An 11600-nucleotide genomic window follows, 5' to 3' on the forward strand; every position below is an offset into this window, starting at 1 on the left:
GTTGCCTGCTCTTGTTGTAGGGGCATCAACTGTTCCAAGGCAAAGGACAGCTGTTGGAAAGAGCAATTATCTGTTCATTAAGCTGTCCACTTTGAAAAATGTTCAGGCTACTTAAAAAGAGCAGAGCACAGTACTCAAAGCTCATCTATGTCTCTCCCAACTATATAGTTGGTCCAATAAAATATATCTGTGACAGAAATTCCTGTAGGAGAATTCTAAACAACGTTAGGCTAAGAAACCATACACAGCTGAAAGAGTACTTTAACAAAACATTTAATTTTGGACAGTTTTTCCTTGAGAGAGAGGACTGGGAATGAGAGATGGATTTTATTCTTGGCTCTGCTGCAGTCCTAGTAAGCTCCTCAGTTCCTATCTGTAGTTCTGGATGAATAATACTTAGGGCACAAGAACAAGCTACCATGAATCAAAAAAGCAGCACCTTTTCTGTACTGCCTAAGTGGATGCTTTTATCCCACAGAAGATGAAATCCAGCCTCTGGCAGCCTAGCCCTTAGCAATAGGTATAAACTATGGCTTGTTTGCTTTCATGTACTGTGGAGTGAGAGCATTCACTTGAGCAATTGCTGTAGATTCACTAATATACTGCAAATCTCTGTGTTCAGAGTGGGTTCCATTTGCTGCTTTATACATATTTCCTCTCAGGTGTTAACTGCATTACTGATTCTTTCCTGAGAGGTTTAAAGACCTTCTCCTAGCTTCCTGTACCTTTCTCCTAACTCCTGAGGTGATAGTAGGCAGGAATCCAAATTCCAGCTCCAAGAACTACTGCTGCCTCCTTTTCTTCACCTCTTTTTCTCCTCTAAATTTTGTTTTCATGCTTTAAGAAACTTTGCTTCCCCTGCTAGCTATTCCAGTAGAGCAGCTTTCACATCTAGTTCCAGCAAATTGCGTTATCACTTTCCCTATCAGTTAAGGTAGATACTGAAACAGTTAAAAAAAAAAAGGGGAGGGGGGTATTATTACTGTGGTCTGCTTACTTGATATCAGGATGACACCTGTTATTGAGGACTATATTGATCTCTACTACAAAGGAATGGTAGACTCTGTTGTTTTTGTAGTTGAACTGATTGCCTCTGCTACGTGATTTTTAATTTTTTTGACAAAAAGTAAATTAATTGAAAAATGAGTTTTGTGGGGATCAGTTATTCATGAATTCAGGATGAATAGTTTTCAGATTAATAGTAATACAGGGAAATGTCAACATCTTTTGTTTCTGCAGTTTTTAGATGAAGCCTTTTTCTTTGGAAATGGTATTCCATTTTATTTTGAAATATTGTGTAATCAAATGTTTTCCTCTGTTTTAAAACAGCATTTCTTGTCTTAAAAGAAACTGTATGATTAAAAGAAAAGAGAACAAAAAGTGGTGGTGATGGCATTAGTAATGATAGTAATAATGATAATGGTAGATTTAATCACCTGGAACTAGAACAGAACATTTTGTGTGCTGAGTGAGATTTCCCAGATTGTCTCAAACATAATATTTTTTTCCCCATTTTTATCATTTTGGAACATCCAGGACAATGATCGGATGTGGTATTCAACAGTTACCTCATTCCAATCTAAACAAAAATAGCCTCAAGTTGACTATAAATCTTCACAAGATAGAGCAATAATTATTCCTCTTCTTCTGTGCTTTAATTACCACTTACATTGATAAAATGTTGACATTTAAATGATCTGCTGGCATCCCTCTTGGGACAAAGTAATCATTTAATATTTTTTGCCAGAGAGATAGTTAGCCCTGTTAGTATGAAGTGAGGCAGAAGGCAGGGCAAGGTGGCACCTTAAAAACTAGTTTTGTTCCAGGCTGTTTCCAGGCAGAGGCTTGCTGATCTTTTATTTCTCCTATGTCAAAGAAGTGGCTTTAGTTCCTTTTTTGGCAGGTCTTTTCATCTTTACCAGTAAAGCTGCCTATACCTATTTGTCCAACAACTCCAGTAATCTCAGAATCCACATGATGTCACACATTGTAATTCATCTGGCAGAGCTCGGTACTTCATCACACGTATGAGTTATCACTTTTCCATGTGAATTCACTGGACTTGTTGAGATTAATCAATTTTAAACAGACTATTATTTGAAATAGTAGATTTTTGTTGATACTGTACAGTTTGCTTTCTGGTTTTAGGACCAGCATTTATATGTCAGTGGTAGCTTTTCCATTGATTTAAATGAGAGAAGGACTAGATGTATAGAAACAAAACAGAATATTGACTTCACATTTCCTAACTGCATTAGAGGACTTAATTACAAGGTAGTGTTTACTCCACATCAGGGTGAGGAGCCCCAACCTAAGGATGAATCATTCTCTTTTACTGTAATGAGTATGATTATCTTATTATACTTTTCGTGGTGTATAATTTATTTGTTGACACAAAAGGTTATACAACAAAAGACCTCACTCATCCACTAAGACCATGATGCTGAAATCTAGTTAATGTTTAAAATATTAGCCTGCACTGTATGAAGAAAGCAGAATTAAGTCTGACAGAAACAGACCATGTATGTATCTAGATGTATCAGACTATGAAGTTGTTTTATATTTAAATCATCATATGCAAATGTTTTCAGTTTGTCTCCAGTGGTTCAAATAAGTAACAACTTTGTTGCAACTATTTGAAAAACAATGTAAGATTATTTTCATTTTTGCTTTGCAACATATATCTCTCTAGGCCCCATCTGTACATGTCAGTTTAACTGTGGTGACAAGAAGTCAATTGTATTTATCCCCAAGGTTGATGCAGTTGAGCCAGTTTAATGTTTGCTTAAATCACAGATGCAAGACAAAGCAATTTAAGCAAGGATTAAACTGAATGAAATGTGTTTATGTTACGCGTTTACGTCAGTTTACTTACACAGCATCATTAAGTCACCTAATTAAATATAAGTTAAAAAGTAGTGCTAAGTCTATAAGGCCCAGCAAGATGATCTGGTATATTTGTTACTGAAGGGGAGTCTATAAAATTGTTGCAGAACAGAATTGGGGCAATGATACATCCTTGCTCAACCCTAGTTTTAAAGACAGATGGATCCGTCTCCAATCTGCTACAAAGAACGGTCACAGCCATCTCGTTGTGGAAAAGCCTCAGGACCTTGATGCATTTTTCAGGGTATCCAGTTCTTTCCATAAGGCTTCACAATTGATGGAGTCAGAGGCCTTAGTAAAGTCCAATGAACACTGTGGTGGCGCACCTTTGGGTGCTTGCTACTTTAAGAGCCTGAGTAGGCTGTGAGGCAGCCTGCAGGTGACTGCAGAGCCAATCAGGTGGTCACATGACAGCCAGAAGGCTGCCTAATTGAAACAGCAGCCAGAGAATAAGAGCAGGGCCTAAGGCCCAGAGCCAACAACGGCTGCTGTGGTAACATTACCCTGCTAGACAGCTGCTGTTCCCAGGAAAATCTGGAGGTCAGGGTAGGCACTATGGGGCTGGAGAAGGTTCCTGGGGACCCAGTGGGGTTCCAGGCCCCAAGGAAGTGGCCAGGGACCTAGGGAAGTGTCAGGCCAGCCTAGGAAGGAACTTACAATAGTATGGGCCTACTGAGGGGTTAGGCAAGCCCCTAATTAGAACTGGCTGGGACTGAGGCCAGGGGGCTCAGACAAGCCCAGTGGAGTATAGGGCTGCTGGACATAAAATCTCTGGGACTGTAGGCAAGCCTGGTATGTTAAATGCTTTATGGTGGGCCCCAGCTCTACTTCGTAGGGTGGTCAGCTGCTGCCACACTAGCTCTCTGAATCTTGACTGGTCAATGCAAGTAAGGATATCCAGGGGTTAAAAAAAAAAAAACAGAAGGAAAAAAGGTGGAATGGTACATGCAAAAGGCAGCTTGCACCACTCAGAACTGGAGCCTGGACAGGATCACCACTGCTGCAACCCTGGGAGGCCCCCAAGAGCCCAAGTAAGGCTTCTGGGTCCAGCATACCATCCCTGAGGTAACCTGCCACGTGCCAGAGGACACATGGCATGTTTGCCCAGAGGGAACAGCTAGTGGTGGCACAAAGTGCACCACTGCTTGTTTTCCCCAGGAAACCAAATGTCCATGCATGTGTGGATGCAGCCTTCAAGTCATTTCAAGACCCATCAATGAGATGTGATAGAGATCATCCTTGAGTTGAGGGACTACTGCTGATGGTGGGGGGGCGGGGGGGAATGTTAGAGACTAGATGATTATGTCTTTATAAACAGTACTGTTAACTGCTCTTGTAGAAAATTATATGCCTCCTCCCTATACTCTCTGACTGTATCAAGAACATAGAGGCACAGCATTGGCAGGTGAAAGCTTTAGCTATATTTATGGTAACTAACCATTTTAGAAGATGACAGTGCACATTCACATAATTATTATCCCTAAAGAAGAGGAGGCATCATGCATCTCATTGGTGGGATAAGAAGTCTCATCTTTATAAATGCATAAGTTGAATAACACTCCCCCCCACTTACCTAACTGGTTGGGAAACTTCTTAAAGTTCACTTAGGGAAGAAGGGACCTCAGTTTTGGGGGGTTTTTAAGGTCTTGGCTATAAGATTTGCACATAGCCACTAGCATAAAGGCATGATATTATACTCTGTAAAATTACCCACTGATTTTAAAATACTTTATGAACAGTACTTAGGAACATTTGGCCGACTTGTGCCAAAATTCAGTCTGTGAATAATGGGAACTTAAGATGCATATTTAAAAACATTTGGTTAGGAATGTGATTTTTTTTTAAATGCATATCCCATTTGAGACCCCAGTGTGGATAGTTTTATACTAATATGAAGTACTTATACACTGTACTGGCTTTAAGTGCATATTCACAGGACTAAAAATAGGCTATTGTACTTGTCCAGAGTAGGAATTTACCAAAACTCAATGGCTAGGTACAGACAGTCAAAAAGCCCGAGGCTGAATCAATTCGGTCTCTGCAGGTTAGTTTAAACTGCACAGATTAAATTGAAACAAAAGTGAGCAGACATTTTTACCTTTGATTCACGAAATGCAGCCACATGCCTGCAGTGGCTCAGGCCAGAAGCTGGTGGGTACTAGAGCATGGCTCTCTTGTGTTCTCTTCCTCTTCCTGCTGCCCCCAAGGTCTTGGGGATTTGCAGTCCAGAACTACAGCAGCAAGACTCTGCAGGGTTGCTCATCACTTCCTCTTCCTACTTCCAGGTGCCTGTGGGATTTGTAGTCCATAGTTGAAGCCAACAGTAGGTCTGAGCAGGGGAAGGGGTGTTTAACAACCTTCCCTGGCTCCAGCCTCCAGCTGGGGTTTGCTTGTTGGGGGCAGCTCTACCACCCCATCTCTACGATTGGGCTACATCCCCAGGCAGGCTTTCCCCACCACTCTTGTCAGCTAGCCCTCAGTGCTCTAGCTAGGAACTGAGGGATGGGGCCAGCTCTGCTCTCTGGAGCAGACAGCACAGCACAGCCCAACTCAGGGCTGGAAAGCATGCTAGGGAATTCTGATTTAACTTGTACCAGGAGGGGTCTGGGACAGAAGTTTCATAAACTTCTGTCCCAAATGAGTTAAGTCTGATGCCACATTCAACCAGGTTTATCGTAAACTAGTTTCAGCCATTTTGAAACTGGTTTATGTGCACTGCACTTCTGTTCTGTTACAGGTTTAAACCAGTTTCTGATCATTTAAATCAATTTATGTGCAACTTCTGTTCCCAGCCAATGTAAATGGTGCTCATTACAGAAGTGGTCTGGACTATGTGCCCTCCCAACTTACCCTGCTCAGGGCTCCTTATACTTCTAAAAGTAGCGTTGAAATTGATAGGACCTCCTTCCTTCAGGGTTGCTTTAGAATCCCTGAAATGGAGAGCTCTCTTCAACATCATCAATTTTACAATTAAAGAGAGTGGAATTATTACAATGTAGACCATGGGGCCACAGTCTGTGTATTTATATAGTGCCCACTTTTAAAGAATATGCAGGTGTCTGGTGTTTGTTACAATGTAAACGAGAGGCCAAAACTAGGACTGTACTCCTGTTATCCATTTCAGGAAATTATACACTCATTTGAAATACAAAGGTGGATAATGTGTCAGTGTGGCTTCCTGCATGATAGGAAACTACATTTGATGAAGCCCAATTGCAGCACTTGACCACATTCAAACTGAGGATTTCAAGACTAATGTATTTATAGTAATAAATGAAGATAAGGTAGTAGGAATGCTTGTCAAATGACTACAGTACACTCTTAATAACACAGGTGTTTGATAATGGTTGTCAAGTGTCAAGTACGAATGCTTGTCAAGTGGCAATAGTACACTCTTGATAACACAGGCGTTTGATTATGGTTTCTATTTTTGTTGGAGTAGAGGCAACATTCAGGATCTCCCCCTTCCCTGGACTCTTTGTCTCAGATTCCCACCACTACCGTCAGGTTCCCACTGTTACTCTAAGGTCAGATTGGTATGGACTGGGGTGGGGAGGGTTTGCCTTCTTCTGTAGAGGTGGGGGGCTGGCCTTCTTCCTTGGGCTCTCCAGGTTGTTTTAACCACCCCTGCAGTAGCAGGACATCGGCTTCTGTTGTCCCCCTATTTTGCCTTTACTAGGGTGCAGCTGCTGCCTTTGTGATTCTGTGACAGGGTTGACTGTGTAGTTTTGACTTGGGAACAGGTTAAGACAAGGATTTGTATGGGATGCTTTGGGTAGGGATGAATGATCTTGCCTTGGGGGACCTTCAGCAGTGACTTCCAGCCTTACTCTTCTGATGCTATAGACTGCTACTGTGAGCAAGGGCTCCAGGGTTTTGCTCCCCCTCTCTGAGCCTGCTCAGAGGAGGTCCAGAGCAGTGATTCTCAGCCTGGGGCCCTGGGGGTGCCTCAAGATCCTTTCCAAGGTGCTGCACAGTGTTAGCATTGCTAGGTGTGCAAACATGAGGCCACAAGCTAAACCCAGAGGTTTCAAACCCAGTGTTAAACCCATTCCCACATGCTGTGGACGTCCAGCATTCTTTGTGAGGGAAGGATTGCTGCGTTCTTGTTCTGGAGTCTAAAAGAAGAGCCCAAAATGAGGAGCTGGTGTTTTTTGAGGGGTGGCAGGAGTCTAACAAGGGCTGAGAGCCACGACTCTTAAGTGGCCACCAACAGGTGAACACCAAAGCACCTGAGACTGAAGTGCTGCCCGCATTACCGTGACTCATGGAGCTGAAGCGGGGGTGCGCGTGCGTGCCTGTGTTTGGGGAACGTTTCTGCATGTGGAAGGCTCTGCTGGTGCGTGTGCGGGTCCCTGTTTCTGTGGGTGCTTGTGCTTTGTGTAAGGTGTGCGTGTGCGCGCCTGTGTGGAGGGCTCTTCCCGCGTGCGTAAGCAGGGCAGGGGCGCGGGGAGCCGGCGGCGCAGGTCTGATCGGACGCAAGCGCCTCAGACGCAAGCGCCCGGCGGGCTGGTGGCGGAGGCTGCCCTGCTGCCGGGCGGTGCCGGAGTCTCCTGGGAGGACCTGCAGGGGCGGTGCCTCACGTTCCCCTCCCCCCCAGCCCGCGGGGCGGCCGGAAGTGACGGGTGCACTCACCTGCTGGGGGGGCGCGGCACGGAGCGGAGCCGTTGGGCAGGAGCGTGAGGCCGTTGCGCTGTCGCCGTCCCGTCCTGGGGCCATGGGGCGCGCGCGGAGCGGGGCCTCGCTGCTGCTGGTGCTGGTGCTGCTGCTCGGTCGCGCAGGTGAGAGCGGGCTCGGGCCGGCAGGTGCGGGCCCGGAGCCGGGAATTCGTGCCGGGCGGGGGCGAGGCCAGACCCGCTGGCTCTGCTCCCCGGGGGGTGGGGTACGTAAATGTATTCTAATTTATGCCGCTGGAACGTACCTCGTTCGAATGTCCGAATTGATTTCACTTGACTTTACCCTGAGCCCTTCCACGCCCGCATGCAAATAGGCTTTGTGCAAATGAATCGTATGCAAATGGTCTTTTATATAAACTTGCTTCGTGCAAATGTGCGTGGTTCTATTTAATGTGTATTCATGAGGACTTATTTCATTTTTCAACTTATTAACTATATTAAAAAAAATTGAAAATTAAAATGATTTGTTAAAATTTGTCATCTTTAACTAGTAGTTATTTTTATTTTCTTTCTGTTTCTAGTCTATTTGATTGAATTAATTTTTATTCTGTTCGATTGGTTTTTTGTTGATTTCTTTTGGTCCCGCTTTGGGCAGGGGGTGTGGACTAGACCACCTCCTGAGGACCCTTCCAACTCTTGTTTTCTTTAATTCTATGCATGGGTTTAAATGGATGTTTGTGTGTCTCATGCTCTTTGTGGTAGAGGCGCTGGCCCCTTGGCCACAGCTGAGCCTGATGCCCCCCTCTATGTCCAGGGGATGGGAGGCAGGTCCCGTTTCTCCAACCAATTCCCCACCCCCACTTAGGATTGGGTGCCTGGGGTGGAAGGCAGAGGAAAGAGCAGAAGTCCATCCTGGTGGCTGAAATAGTTTAAAGCTTGCTAGGAATAAGGGAGAGAGTTTAATGAAAGGGGGAAGCAGCATTAGAGCCTCTGAGGCTGCCCATTGTGTTGGAGAAGGGAGGTGGCAGGGAGGTTTCAAGCCCTTTCATAATCCTGTGGCAGCGTAGGGATGGCTGCAGGAAGCCCGGGGCTCTGGGGCTGTTTTGCTGGGGTCTCCCTGCCCCCGGGGAAAAGGCTGGTGTTGTCTTGTGAAAAGATGACTTGTAGACAAAGTTCATCTTAACTGGCCTGTTGGTGCCAGGGGCAAGAATCCTGGAGGGCAAGGGTTTGTATGTGGTAGGGAAGAGCACAAACCAGCTTTCCAGTTGCCCTTTTTCAGGGCTCTACAGGAGAGTTGTAGGAAACTGCTTCATTTTCAATCAGGAGGGACAGAAATCTGATAAATGAGGCAAGGATTTCTCCAACTCCGGAACCAACACCATTCTCTCCTTTAATAGTCCCTGATCTCCCAGTATGCAGCTGCTTTTCTTTGGCTGATTGTATCTGCTACACCCGAGAATTTTTCTCTGCCTCTCCCCTGTGCTGTGCCTGGTGTCCTAGACTAAGAGACCTGAGGAAGAATGTGTTGGTATAGTCAGACAAGCTTTCAAAAACACAACTCTGTAGTTCGTCCAAGGAAAGATCTCACCCTAAGAAATCCTTGCCTCACATAATTTCTGCATCATCACAGCTAGAACATCACAATGCTACCGTAAATAAGTGGGCATGTTGCAGTTGAAATGCTTGTTTTCAAAACCTTCCAGTTAACTTTTGTATTGGTTTGGATTCTAGGCAAAAGATCATAAAGCAGCTGGGGAGGTTAAAAGCCAGAAAAAAAAATTCAGCAGTGGTAGGGTAAGCCTTTGTTTCCTGTTGAAATGTTAATGCCATTGTGGGTGTTACTGTTGTATTAGGGCATTACTCATGGGATCGCCATTCTGTGTAGGATAACTGCCAAATCCTAATCTCCTAACATACTTTCTGATAATAGTTGGAAGTTGCTTTGATGCTTCCTGAAACTTAACCTACCAACCTCTTCACTGATTTTAGTTTTTCTTTTGTATTTTGGTGCTTTAGTTTGGAGTTTATTGCTAACTGATAAGTTGAGACCTTCTTTTTTTATGCTTTGACTCTTGGACAAAATAGCTGGTAACTTTTTAGAAAACACATACATACCCCACATAATTACTTGTTTTATTTATACTAGTATCACTTCCTAGTTCCAAACGTTCCTGCTTGTATACAGGTAGTTTTCCTTGATTAGGTGGTAGCATATCAATAGAATCCTTGTAAAAATGAGAGTAAAATAACCCAGTTTGTGCTACTAGTTAATAATATACAACTTTTAATTCTACTGATTTTGAAAATATTGCTTCATACTATTGCAGCCCTTTCATAATTGCTTACTATACCTAAATTTATAGATATTCCCCCCCCCCTTTTGTTTTATTTTCCCTCTTTCAGTTAGGGATGCTTCTTGGCACACAATTTTTGAGGAAAGACTGTTTTCTGAGCACTTTGAGCAATTTTCTTTTTACCATTTTATATCCAAGGAATTAAGGCAACAAGGAAACTCAAACCAAAAGATTTTACCAATTTTGAGACCATGGTTTGAGAGGAGATGAAATGTTTGGGGCCAACTCTCTTATGTGGGGGGGGAGGAGGAGAGAAGAGAGAAAAGAAGTGGAAAAGAAAAAAGGGAGGGAGAAGAGAGAAAGAGATGGAGGAAAAAGGAGACAGAAAGAGAAAGGAGGGGCATAGAGTCTAGGGTTGCATGGGTACATCAGTGTTTTATAAACCCGATCTTTGGCTTGAACAGCCTGCATAGGGTAATAAAAGAGATTACCCTGAGAAATCCTTGCCTCATGCAATTCCTGGACCATCATGGCTGCAACATCACTCAGGAGCTATGCACAAATTCAGAGCAGAGCTATGTTGTCTTTGTATAATGTTGTGAGTGTTTAGTAAATCGGACTAGGATGCGTCAATTTGGATACTTGTGGGGATGGGTCCAGTAGGGAAGGAACAATTGATTGCTTTGGTTCTGCAGCCCAAATATGCTTCAGCTAAGGGAGTAAAGGGTAGCAACAGCAGGTTATCCTCCACATAGGTGAAACCCTCCAGGAAGGTAATAAGTCTGCTTTGCCTGTGGATTTTGCATGCATTGGTTGGCAGTGGAGGATTGTTGAGGTTCTTGTATCCTGATTTTAATTTGTGGTTCAGAGGAGGAGATTGTGCTTCAGTGGTCACAGTCTCTATATTGTAACCCATCCGTTTCTTTCTGTTGTATTCCCTTTACCTTCTAGTAGCCCATTTCAAATAAGGTTAGTAGTTCCTTGTTTTTGCTGCACCAGCACTAGAGGATTTCTTGGTTTTGGCAAACCAATGTCTTACAAGTGGAAAAGAACAGTTGATAGGGAGAGAGTCTTGTCTAGCCTTGGAGCTTTAGGTTGGATTGACTGGGGATGGCAAGTGTGTAGTCTGGTCACTACATAGGAGCTATGTAGATAGATGGGTCATTGCAGAAAGAATCTCTGGCAAACAGCTACCGCACTCTCAGATAGCTGAAAGAAATTATTCCTGATGCATGAGGAATCCACTGTCAAAACAGATTCCTGTTCTAAAGCATGAAGGTGCCAACATTTCTCAAAGAAATATTCTTAATGTGGCAAAAGTGCATTTTTCCTAATCTTTGTTATCTGAAATAACTAGAAATTAGTGCTAGAAAAGAAGAAAACAAGCAGACTGAGCTAGAAACTCCCAATGTTTAAAGTTTGGTAAAGTTGTAAGTAGCTGAAAATAGTCTTTTATAATAGAAAGGCTTAGTTGTGCTTATATTTAAAGTTTGTGCATCACACTAATAGAATGAATTTCCCAAATAAAGAAGATTAAAATAGCTTCAGCAATATGAACAGTAATGTAGGTATTTTTAACCACTTCTGTGTTGTAAGATTTGGTGGGGTGGAACCCCAAATGCCTATTAGCAAAGGGCTAATTTAAATGATGAGTTGCCGCCTCCTTTCAGAACTGCTGAAATAGAGTCCTGGGATTCTTGTTTTCCCTGGCTCTTGCTTATGGGCTTCACCTCTTTAAAACTTTGTGGCCACATAGATCTTTAAAAAAAAAAAAAAAAAAAAGAAAAAGAAAATGAAATGCAAG

General features: G+C 43.4%; 1 protein-coding gene across 2 annotated transcripts in view; it reads left to right on the forward strand.

Moving 5' to 3' along the window:
• The first annotated feature begins 298 nt into the window (after positions 1–298).
• CXADR (coxsackie virus and adenovirus receptor) overlaps positions 299–11600 on the forward strand; it is a 64659-nt gene continuing 53357 nt past the window's right edge. For both annotated transcript variants that reach the window (XM_019528758.1, XM_019528757.1), the window contains exon 1: positions 299–353. In XM_019528758.1, the coding sequence (XP_019384303.1) occupies positions 314–353 (40 nt within the window). In that variant the 5' untranslated portion in view covers positions 299–313. The remainder of the gene's footprint in view (positions 354–11600) is intronic.

The sequence above is a fragment of the Crocodylus porosus genome, unplaced genomic scaffold (genome assembly GCF_001723895.1).
Source record: "Crocodylus porosus isolate Cpor-Errol unplaced genomic scaffold, CroPor_comp1, whole genome shotgun sequence".
NCBI classification, from domain to species: domain Eukaryota; kingdom Metazoa; phylum Chordata; order Crocodylia; family Crocodylidae; genus Crocodylus; species Crocodylus porosus.